Source organism: Berghia stephanieae, chromosome 12, assembly GCF_034508935.2.
Source record: "Berghia stephanieae isolate SIO BIC M18660-M18661 chromosome 12, UCSD_Bste_1.3, whole genome shotgun sequence".
NCBI classification, from domain to species: domain Eukaryota; kingdom Metazoa; phylum Mollusca; class Gastropoda; order Nudibranchia; family Aeolidiidae; genus Berghia; species Berghia stephanieae.
The window spans coordinates 22,750,996-22,763,397 of record NC_088371.1 but is presented as its reverse complement, the minus strand read 5'-3'; the positions used below and the strand labels follow the sequence as shown (position 1 = coordinate 22,763,397).

The window sequence follows — 12,402 nt, the reverse complement described above, 5'->3', positions numbered from 1 at the left end:
TTTATTTTGGCATTGCGATTAGAGTGACCAAATTGATGACGTCATTTATAGTCTGGTTAAATTAAACGATGAAAAAGGTCAATGTGATTCTAAGCTGCGAGAAGCTGTGAACTGTCAAAATATTTTTTAAAATATGAAAAGATATAACAGCTGCAACAAAATTACAAACACGGTACGTTTCGGGCCCAAAACCCTTCTTTAGTAAAAAGAAAAAACAAAAACAATATATATATATATATATATATATATATATATATATATATATATATATATATATAGATAGATAGATAGATAGATAGATAGATAGATTGAAGATGGAGAAAAAGATAGAGGAGAGATGAGAGAGTAGATAGATAGATAGATAGATAAGAAGAAGATGAGATAGATGGAAGATAGATGAGATAGAGAGAGAGAGAGAAGAGAGAAAAAGAGAGAGAGAGAGAGAGAGAGAGAAAGAGAGAGAGAGAGAGATAGGGGGGAGGGGGGGGGGGGAGGAGAGATGAGAGTTTCAGTTTTCACTACTTTCTGAAAAAAAAGGAAATGAACATGTGAATAATGTTATACATCAAGTATCACATCCACACTCACACACATTAATAAACACACACACACACACACCAACGCCCGAGTATATATGTGTGTTTATTTCAATGATTTTTTGTTTAGCAAGCCATTTAACCGAGGCTTCAAAGCTCAATTTGGCTGAGTCAGTAGCTTTATAACGAAACATAACACGTCGACTGCCGCCGTACTCTGGGAACCGTGAATTTGAAACTTTGGCCAGAAAACTCGTCCTACAAATTAAATTATATCGATCGTTTCTTTTGGGGATTTTTTTTCGATAACTACTATGTTACTAGTGTGCATCTGTGTGAGTGTGTCTATGTCAATATTGTATTGTTATATAAATGTGTAACCAAATGACAAATTGCCACTTTTTTTAGGACAATAAAGATATATTATTATTATTTAAATGGCCTTCGTCTTGGCAAAAAACAAAAAAAAACAAACTCAAACCTGGGACTTTGGGAAGTCCTGGGTTTGTTGAGAGTTTTTGCCAAAATGAGGGTCATTGAAATCGATCATGACTTGGAGGAGGAGTTTTCTGGCCAAAACTTTAGATATATGACTTTCCAGAATACGGCAGTAAAGTGGATAAAAGAATTAGATGAGGAGGACAAAGAAGAAGGGGGGGGGGGGGGGAGAGAGAGAGAGAGAGAGAGAGAGAGAGAGAGAGAGAGAGAGAGAGAGAGAGAGAGAGAAGCAGGAGAAGAAGTAGAGGATGAAGAAAAAGAAGGAAAATGATCCAAGAGCTGTGATATTCTTAAGTTTATAAATAGAACGAAGTTGACATCACTCATGTTCTTGTTTTTTTTTTTTTGCCAGCCATTTTTATGAGTAATTCTCACTAAAATGTATTAACCAGACCATAAATGTTCACGATTACACATAGTTTTTTGTGTTGGTCCGTTATATTTCCGGATGGCAATGTTGTGATTTCTTAGCCAAGCGCACATCATATATAGATGGAGAGAAGTTGACGTCACTCAGCTCTTTGTTTTTTTGGGGTTTTTTTTTGAAGACAGTCCGTTAATGATTAGGTCTCACTAAATTATGTCAATCAGACTATAAACGTTAAAGGTTACACACAGTTTTGTGTGTTGATATGTTAAAATTCGGCTGGCGGGTGTTGTGAGTATTTTACCTAAACGCACAGCATCAGTGATGAAACTACCTGGATGGTCCATACAACCATTGACAAACATAACAATTATTGCATAATGGAAAGATCAGCATAAAATGTGAAGCGCTCAACGGACATGGTGGCCATCATGCCGTTGGAAGAAGAGAAAAATATCCGCTAACTAAAAGCGCTTCACAAAGTGTCCCTGACCAACGGCAACATGCAACATGTAGAACAAGACATGATGCCTGTTAGGCGATATTACATTTTTTTTTCGACAACGCTGTTGACGGCCAGGTACTCCTTTTACACCCCGAGTACGATGAGAGAATGTGTGTAAATAGAGAGCCTTTGTCCAAGGACTACATTATGCGCCGAGCGAGGCTCGATCCCAATCCGAAAGCGAGTGTAATACCATAAAACCACATAACCGCACTCTGTGTGTGTGTGTGTGTTTGTAAGTGGCTGTGTATCGTCTACAGTAAAAACCAGACTGTTGTCTGTTATGAAAATTAGCCAGTTCGCAAATTTTTTCATCACGATTTTTTTCAATTTAGAGTCTAAGTCGATTTTACAAAGGCCATAGATCTAATTTTTAAAAAAAAATCAACTTTCTTCCATCTCTAAGATTTATGGCGTCATTTTAAACAGGAAACGAGGGGGGAAAAAAAGAAAAGCATCCTCTCTCTCTCTCCTCTTCTCTCTCTTCTCTCTCTCTCTCTCTCTCTCTCTCTCTCTCTCTCTCAGGGAGTAATCCCAAGCATTCCACAGTGGAGCCAAATAGTCTCATATAAGGGCAAAGACACAGGTCCACGTGGAAGGAGCAAAGCTAAACGATTTCAAGGCCCGACTGACATGGGCCCGCGCCCAATGAGGACGCCGCTGAACTACAACCAGACCATTAGTTTCTTCAGCGCCAACCATACAGATACAGCTCTAAAAGGGGGACAGAAGACTCTTAAGTGATCTCATGTCCAAATAGAGGTTTAAAGGACCCCACTCCAGAGTGCTACTGAGTGAATGCATTATCTACCATGCAAATTCAGTCCCTTGGTTGGTGGACAAAGAAAAATTAAAATGACCTCTCTACACGGGACTGGTATCTCGGTGTTAAGACTTGTTTTTAAAATGTGATTTTGTCAATTTTGGTCACTCGTAGAAATCGTCGAACCCTTTAAAAGAAAGTGTTTGCATGTGTGTTGTCCTCTTAAAATTATTCACTGTGTTGGTTACAACATGCCATTGACTAGCCTCCCATTAATTTCTTGTCAGTGTTTTTTGGTCATCAGGATCATAATTTTGAGGGTCATTCTTGGAGAAATATTCAATTGTCTGATGTCACGTCGCCCAGAAACGGCGGCCATCGTGGTTCTAAACAAAGAAAATCGGTACTTTTTATTCTTTATGATGGCAAGAACTTTTCATACCGTATGTCATGTGATCAGAATGTGTAAAATTCAAAACATGATCAGATTTATGTGTTTTTTTTTCCTCTGGATACGCTTTTATGCTCGTCGGAGAAATATTTCATAAGGGCGTCCGCCATTGTTCCGATAGTTTAGAACCAGTTACTAAGTTACCATGCGTCATTACGAGGGAGGTGACGTTACGACTGTTGAAGCGTATTGAGGAATTCTCTGTTGCCAGTGAGGAATACTTCCGTTTGACATACTGATTACGTTGATGCAGCTAGTTTGGTCCTGTTTGTTTGTTTACAATCTGACCGATTATGCTGAAGGTGGATTTCACCAAAGGTACAACGGAAACAGGATAATGCAATATTGGATACCTTGGCCATCACCAGGGTTGGATTGTACATCAACTGCTGTGCTGACCACCAGGAATTATTCCAGGTCCAGCTTCTAACAGAGATGTGTCATTTTGACATTTTCTTGCCTCAATATAGTTTATAATGTTGATAATTTAGATTGCAACAATTTTTTCAGCTTGTTTGTTTTTAAGGGTTTTACGGCGCTTGGACCACATTAAGTTCATATCAGCACCAGTAAAAAGGAAGAAAATGGGATAGTAAAAAGTTCTCGAATTACAATTAAAGCATCCAAGAAAAGGTAAGACAATTGCTTCAAATAGTGAATATATATAGATTCCAAGAGCACACTATCAAAGTACTTAGTTGGAGATCATCTAAAAGTCTCATCCAGACACAAGCACAGGTCCCCACAACGAGGAAAAAAATCAAATGTTTACAGATCATATAAATGTAAACAAAACATACAGTGCATAATAGAGAGATGATTTACAAGACAAAAAAAAAAATAAATAATCTCTCAAACTCTAACTTTACATTTGACTGTTTCCCACCCAAACAGTGTATCCGGCCAGGGCCAGGACAAAACCAAGTAATCTCATTCCAAGACAAGACAGAAAGCAAGTTGGAAAACAGATATAGAAGGATAGAACACACAGTAAGTGCCTCTCTGCCCACTATGGGAGGTCAAGAACCCCACCCAGTTGTTCAGATTCTCGTCAGTTAAATTCAGTGGTGACACATAAATAATATACATTATCAAATGCTCTTCTTTTGTGCATCACATAACTCAATGACGTTGTCTCAGCGTAAAATCTTTACAGTTATATAAAACAACATTTTTTATATTATTTCGCCAAGGTTGGACAAGTGTTGCACCAGTGTTTGAACCATCAGTCCATGCAAAGAGGACAGGGGAAGTATTGTTTTCATCACCCAGGTTTTGCTTCCAAAACGTCCACTGCAGTTTTATCCCAAAGCCTTTCCATTTCCCACTTTTTGTTAGTATTTTTACATCACTAGAACTAAAACACCCAACTTAAAATAGTGGAATCCGCATAATGTAAACACTCTTAAAGTCAAACTCTGGTTAAAGTCAACATCTGTTTGTTGTTCCTACATTTTCTGTTCTTTATCGAAGTGTGTTCCATTGATAATGTCAAACTTGTTTAAAGTCAACTAATCTCTTTCTGCTTTGGAGTTGTTGAATTTATCAAGATTCCACTGTACTTTTTGGATCAAAAGTTACTCCGTTGTTTTGTTTTGTTTTTATTGTTTTTAAGGGTTTTACGGCGCTTGCAACACATTAAGGTCATATAAGCGCCAGTAAAAATGAAGAAAATGGGATAGTAAAAAGTTCTAGAATTACAATTAAAGCGCAAAAGAAAAGGTGAGACGGGAATTGGTTCAAATAGGGAACAGATGTAGATTCCAAGAGCACACCGTCAAAGTACTTAGTTTGAGATCACCAAAAAGTCTCACCCAGACACAAGCACAGGTCCCAACTAAGAGGAATACACTCAAATAATATAATATGTAAACTAAACGTAATACAATGCATAACAGAGAGATGATTTATAAGAAAAAAAATATCATCTCCCAAAACTATAACTATATATTCGACGGTTTCCCTCCCAGCCAAGGAACTCCGCCCAAGGTCAGGACAAAACTAAGCAATCTCATTCCAAGATGACAGGAAACAATTGGAAAACGGGTATAAGGGGATAGGAGACACAGCATGTACCTCCCTGCCCGCTATGGGAGAAAGTTACTCCATAAAATAAAATTCAAAAATAGAAAAAAGAACCAAAAAACAACAACAACAGGATATGACTAAAATATCTGTAATTTTCTTATCATATATCATTTAATGGCATTTCAAACAATTCTGGCAAAGGGTAAGATAAGAATAAGGTTGGGAAGGTGGGAGGTGCTGGGCAAAAATAGAAACACTTCGAAATAAACTGGCAGTACAGCCAAAACATTTCAAACATGTTATATTTATGAACCAAAAAAATCAAGAATATCTCACACAAATTTCAACATTTCCACTCCCAATTCTCTATTTGTATTTGTATTTTTGCATGACGTAATGTGTATTGGGCTAAAACAAAATTACAACAACAAAAAAAAAAAAACTCAACAAAATTTGCAGCTGTGGTATAAGAACATGCACTGGCGTGTTGGCTTATTGAGAACCTTGACCAATGAATAGTCAATATCAGTCAGTCATATTGATGTGGAATAAGATTATGCTCTACCTTTCTTCCCTCTAGTAGGCGATGAGTGAAACATGTTTGTGAAACAAATAAATCATGTATCTTTTTTTTTGTTTTTTTTGTTTGTTGCTTTAGGTCTCTTCCAACACAATTGAGGTTATATGAGAGACCGCTGATACAAAAAAAACAAGCAATCTAACAAAAATAGTACAACTGTCAATCAAAATCATAACCTAAAGATATCATAAGCTAAATTATAAATAACCAAGAACAAACAGGCAGAGGATTTACAGGAAAAAAAATATCCCCTGTCAAAAATACAATCACAAACCAAAGAAGCAGGATAGGCTAGTAAAGAGAAGAAGAAACGACATCACTATCGGATCGTACACCCATGCGAACATCATAGGTATATGATTCAAGGGTGATGCTCCCATCCAACCACCCGCAAGTATCAATAACACGGTAATCTAGGAAGTCAAATCTATGAGCTCCCCTCTCCCTGAAAAAAAAAAAATATTATGACTCAATAACAGAGAAATCACTCTCAAAAATTAAACATAAAGTCCAAACGAACACTTAAATGATTTGGGAAGATGGATGACAATAAACTATATATATATATATATATATATAGAGGTTTTTAATAGGAAAATGTTACGTTTCATAATGAAATGTTACATTATGACACTATATATGCAGTAATTAAATGGATATAATAAAGCACCATTGTTTAGGCTTCCTTCAGCAATGATAAATAAAAAGGAAACAGAAAAAAAAAAAAAATGAAACCCTGCACCAAGAATAGTGATTTATAACGTTCTAATGCCTCTCATCATAGAGACACTTCTCAAACAAATGTTGAGTTTGATAAATAATAATAATAATAATAATAATAATAATAATAATAATAATAATGATAATTATAATAAATAAAAAATAATAAAATAATAATAATAATATTTATAATAATAATAATAATATAATAATAATAATAATAATAATAATAATAAAATAACAATAAAAATATAGCTTAAGTGTGAAAAACAAATAACCAATCAGGAATATTTGATAGAAAATAATAAATATTTAGACAGTCTGCACGTTATGGAATTATCAACTGCTTGGTGTAAAATATAAAACCCCAAGAAGGACACTATCAGATATAGAAATAAAAATGAATTATGAAAAATGCTGGCCCGAAGAGGATTAAGTAAGTATGAAAAAATGCTGCTATCTTTGGAAAAATTCATATTCACAGGGTTTGTTTGAGTAGGTGATCACTTAGTTTTTATAACAATTACTTGGTATAGAAAATTAACAATATCTTTCTAGTTAAAAACAAAAATCCTCATTTCCCTTAATTAAAGTCATCGAATTGACTATCAAGACATTTTGCGTCAATGTTTTGTTTAAAATTTTAAAAAAATTTTTTAACGATGCTAGTGACACTTCATGATAAAGGATTAGGAATTTTATTTGACCAGAATATTGCTAAAAGTATTAAAGGATGGTGGGGTGTCTCAGATAGAGTAATAGTAGTGAAACTAGAAGGAAAACCATTTGACATAGGAATAGTTCAAGTATATGCCCCTACATCAGCACATGATGATGAAGAAGAAGTGACACTTCATTGTTACATCAACCCCAGTAAAAAATAATAGGAAGATGATGAAATTGTTATAAGATTTTACAACTTAACTCCGCTTAAAAGCACCAAAGAAAAGGAAAAGAAGTCATGATTCTAGTTCAAAAACTGAGAATAAACGAAGAGTACAGAAGAGTACGAGGGAAAAACCACAGATGTCCAGTTTTTTAAACTTTCGTGACTGCCCCCTTGAGTGATGTTAGGCGTCTAAATTTCCCCTCTACAGCAATAACATCACAAAAAAAAAATATAACAATTAAAGAGATATGGTTGTAATTTCTATTTATAAAGGGAAAGTTTATAGTTAATGCCCTGATATCACTCAAAGAGAGCAGTCACAAAAATTTCAAAAATGGACATCTGTGGTTTTTCCCTCGTACTCTTCAAAAGAATTTTACTTTGTATTGGTTTTAGTTATTATAACTCAGCAAGGGTTTGAGCTTGAGGCCGTTTTAATCCTTTCATCATAAATTTTAACCCAATAACTAAAATCGCTAGTCAAAGTGGATGCTAAGCTGCATATAAGCTGTGGACTGTAAAAAGTAATTAGATAAAACTGAATTTAACGTCTTCAAAAGATAACAAAATACTAAACACGGAACGTTTCGGCCTTAAAACCTGTCTTCAGCCAACAGCAACATAAAAAAAAAACCCAATAAAAACATAAATGCATTACTCTCTGCTGTCTATCTGGTTGTTAGTAATGTATTTATGTTTTCAATGTTTTTGTTGTTGGCTGAAGAAGGGTTTTGAGTCCAAAACATTCTGTGTTTGGTATTTCGTTCTTTATTTTTTAAAGCTGTTATATTCATTTTTATACTAAATTTACTGTGTCTCTTTTTGCCTTTCAGTGTGTTAATGCATGTTTAAAACACACACACACACACAACAAATACAGGTCTCTTCCAGTTCTAGGACGCATCCTGCTAGGTCATACTGGCACGTCTGCGCACTGGAGGACTTCACATTGACAGAATAAATTTTAATCTAGACTATGACCATTGCCGGAATTGAGGGAGTCCTTACAAAAGAATCAAAAACCAAATTATACTAAATTCAGTGAGTGATAGAATACACAATTTTTGTATTCTGCTCATGAAACACAAATATATTGTTTCGTTTCCAGAGCCAGTAAAGTTCACTGTGACTAGGTAAATATAAAATACCAATAATACAAAAACTAGTACATTATGGGCAAGATCTGTTTCATTTTAAACACAGAATATTTTGGGTTTTGTTAATAGAAGTTTTTTTTCTTCCATGCAAAACATAACATCAGTACCTTTTTCTTGCGTGCAGCAAACCTAAGTTGAAATGTTGCCATTTTTAACACACCATTTTATTGATATACAACAAGTTAAAATAATCAAAACCATCCCCTTTAAATATTATATTACAAATGTCGGCTTTGTCGAATGATAAATAATTGGGTAATTCGTTAAAACATGAGCATAATTAATTTTAAATAAAATTATTACACTGTAGAGATCAAAATAAAAGGATAAACTCAATTTAAAATTAAAACAAACTAAAAATTGTCACCTTTCTTTGACCAATGGCACGCTATGTCTTAGTTTTCATCCACAGCCTCAATCTAGTTTTATGTCAAGTTGACCCAGACAGTCAAACGATTTAAAAAATCGGAATTACATAATTTTAAGGTTTTTTTGATGTTTTTTTTTCTTTTCACAGTATATTGTGTAATTATAATCAAAAATCACCTCAATTTAAACATATCAACTCAAATTAGATTATCTATAATTCACCTCAAAAATTAAAACACAAGATTGAGAAAGTGGATTTTATTTCACCCTTACACCCTATCATCTGTGTATATATATCGTTTATTAACACTGTACAAAATAAACCAATGTTCATTAATTATCACACTGTATAATGATTAATAAATGGAAGCAATTAATAACATAATAAAGGAAGCCAAAATTGTTATTTTTCTAATTCATAATTTCTGGTTTGTTTGTTTGCTTTTGTCTTTAAGGGTTTTACAGTGCTTGCATTACATCAGCGCCTGTAACAAGGAAGAAAATTGGATAGTGAAAAAAACTTAGGCTTACAATTAAAAGGACTTGGGGAAAAACGTAAGACAACGGGGTATGGTTCAAATAGGGAACAAACGTAGATTCCAAGAGCACACTATCAGTGTACTTGGTTTGAGATCACCTAAAAGTCTCACAATACACTCAAATGTTTACAAATCTTATGCTAAAAATTAAAAAAACAAAAGTACATGACAGAGAGATGATTTAAATGGAAAAAAATATCATCTCCCAAAACTCTTACTATACATTCGACTGTTTCCCTCTCAGCCAAGGACTCCGCCAGGGCGGGGACAAAACCAAGTTATCTCATTCAAAGACAAAGATAGAAAGCGAATGGAAAACAGATACAATGGGATAAAAGACACAGCAAGTACCTCCCTGCCCACTATGGGAGAAACAGGAACCCCAGCCAGTAAATCCTGGTTTCAATGGGGGAGACAGCAATCTGTGATTGGTTGATTGGTTAGTGTGATCGATTCCAAAATGAAGTTGTCACAAATAAAACATTATGACATTAAAATAAAATTCCTCTTTAACCCTATCCTTACCACCTGCAACAAAATCGTCACAGTTGCTACGACACAATATACATTTTTCTTATTCAGATTTATTTTGTACATCACAATCTTTGAAGAATGATTTGTTTTGTAGAGAGCATGTTTGAGTTTTAAAAAATCAATTTTTCTGCTAGTTAAGCCTATGATTTGGGGAAAATACTGAAAATACTTGGTAAGGAAAGAGTTAACAAAAAACCCAAAAAAGTAGAGCATTTATATAGCACAATATCCACTAAACATGCTCAAAGCGCTTTACAAACGGTCCCTGGCCAACAGCAACACGTAACATATAGAACGAGACATGACGTCTGCTAGGCAAAATTATATTTTTTCCGACAGAATTTTTTTTTTCCTGTTAACGGCCAGGTACTCATTTTACACCTGAGTACAGTGAGAATGTGAGTAAAGAGCCTTTTCCAAGGACTCAACTATGCATTGAGCAAGGCTTGAACCCAGGACCTTCCGATCCGAAAGCGAGTGTCATACGACGGACCACATAGCCGCACAAGAGAGGGAAAGATGAGAGAAAAAATTATTTTCAGAGCTGCCAACCCAAAAAGCCAACAAAATAAGAAACGATTTTTTTATAAATCAGGATATTAGTTTGAACATTTTCCTGATATCAAAAATAACAAAAAAGATTATCCTAATCTGGTTAATTGAAACAAAAAGTCACTAAGAACTGCTTAGTTTGTTTGTTTTTAAGGGTTTTACTGTGCTTGGAACACATTTAGGTCATATCGGTGCCAGTAAAAAGGAATAAAATGGGATAGTAAAAAGTTCTAATTAAAGGAGCCAAGATAAAGTTAGTCAAAGGGGAATTTGGTTCAAATAGAGAACAGGTTCCAAGAGTACACTGTCAGTGTACTTAGTTTGAGATCTCCTAAAATACCAACAGAAAGGCAGTGTCAAAATTACTGGTGTCTTTAACTGAAACTGTGATACCTGAAGGTGTTATGGGTGTTGTGGTTACATGAAAAGAATACTCTCATTTGAGTATACAGATGTTGTTGATTCCAAGAGCATACCATCAATGTACTTAGTTTGAGATCAGATCACCCCCCCCCCCCGAAAGAAAAAAAATACAACTAAAAGGACAACTATAATAAAAACAAAACAAAACAAGACAAAACAGATCCTACAAAATTATCATTTTTTTAAAAGATCAAATAGGATAGGGAAAAATTAAAAGACATGAACAAGTCATGCAATCCTCCGATAATCATTGGGATTAATTAAACACCAATTCCAAACGACCCATTTGGAAACACAAGTGGCCCACTGTCACTAATAAATAAGATCTTATATTAATCCGATAATATCAAAAAACTTTTCTAATGGAGATTTTCAAAATCATTGAAATATAACATTGTCCCAAACATAACCTTTAACCCCACGGAACAAACTTTGAACTTTGCCATGACCTCAAAGTAGCCCAACCAAGAATGAGCATCTAGCTAACTGCCTCTCATTTGGCCTCACATTAAGAAAATAAAAAGTTGATACAAGTAAAAAATATAAGATTGGAAAACAAAATTTAAAGTGTAATAGGAGGAGATATGTCCATAACTAGAAACAAAGGATTGCAGCTGGGAAAGTGAAAAAAAGAACATATCAGAGTGGTATGCAATGTGAAAAATAATAACTTGTGTATATTATGTCTTGCTGAAATAAAAGCCTTTGTATATTACGACATAAAATAGTAATTCGATTAACCTATCATTTCTTTGACAAGGTTTAAGATGTGTGAATTTTTTCCTTAACAAACTACTCCAGTTTCATTTAACAATACAATCATCTACATTAATTTAATTATTCTATATTTCAAATATAATATTCACAGTGTATCTAAATCTAAAAATAACTCATTACAATTCTTCCTTTTTAGCTTTATCACTTTTCTGGTTATTCTTTCTCATAAATGAAATGAAATCCTCTTTCTCTCTGCCTTGTCCATAGTCTGTTACTTCTCCGTTTTTGAAGAATTTCAAGGTAGGATAACCCTTGACATTATATTGAGAGGCAAGCTCTGAGTCCTCTGTGGCATCGACAGCTGCCAATAAGCCCAGACCCTCGTTTTTGACAATCTCGGCAGCTTGGGCGAAAGCAGGCTTCATTCGCTTGCAGTGCCCGCACCAAGGGGCGTAAAACATGACCAGGGCCTGATCGTGGCTATTGATCGTGTCCTGGAATTTGGCAGACGTCAGCAAACCTAAACTTTCCCAACCAGTAAAAGATTTCCACTGGTCCTCCAACGATTCCGCGTCTGGTTTTGGAGGGGTAGCTGGAGTTGGGTTCAGGGGGTCGTTCATGAAAGTGACGAAATCATTTTCCTGAAACGGGTGAACACAAAATGTAAATAATTTAAGAATCTATTATCAAATTTTTAAAAATTTAATTGAGTTTTGTGATTTTATGAGGCAGCGTGGCTCAGCGGTACAGTCTTTGCTTCGTACCAGAAAGGTA

General features: G+C 34.8%; 1 protein-coding gene across 1 annotated transcript in view; it reads right to left on the bottom strand.

The window, feature by feature from the left end:
• Positions 1-5,280: 5,280 nt before the first annotated feature.
• The window catches only part of LOC144958334 (protein disulfide-isomerase A5-like), a 32,283-nt gene continuing 25,161 nt past the window's right edge, over positions 5,281-12,402 (bottom strand). Inside the window, exon 19 of the mRNA XM_078890242.1 lies at positions 5,281-12,269. Within this exon, the coding sequence (XP_078746368.1) occupies positions 11,805-12,269 (465 nt within the window). The 3' untranslated portion in view covers positions 5,281-11,804. The remainder of the gene's footprint in view (positions 12,270-12,402) is intronic.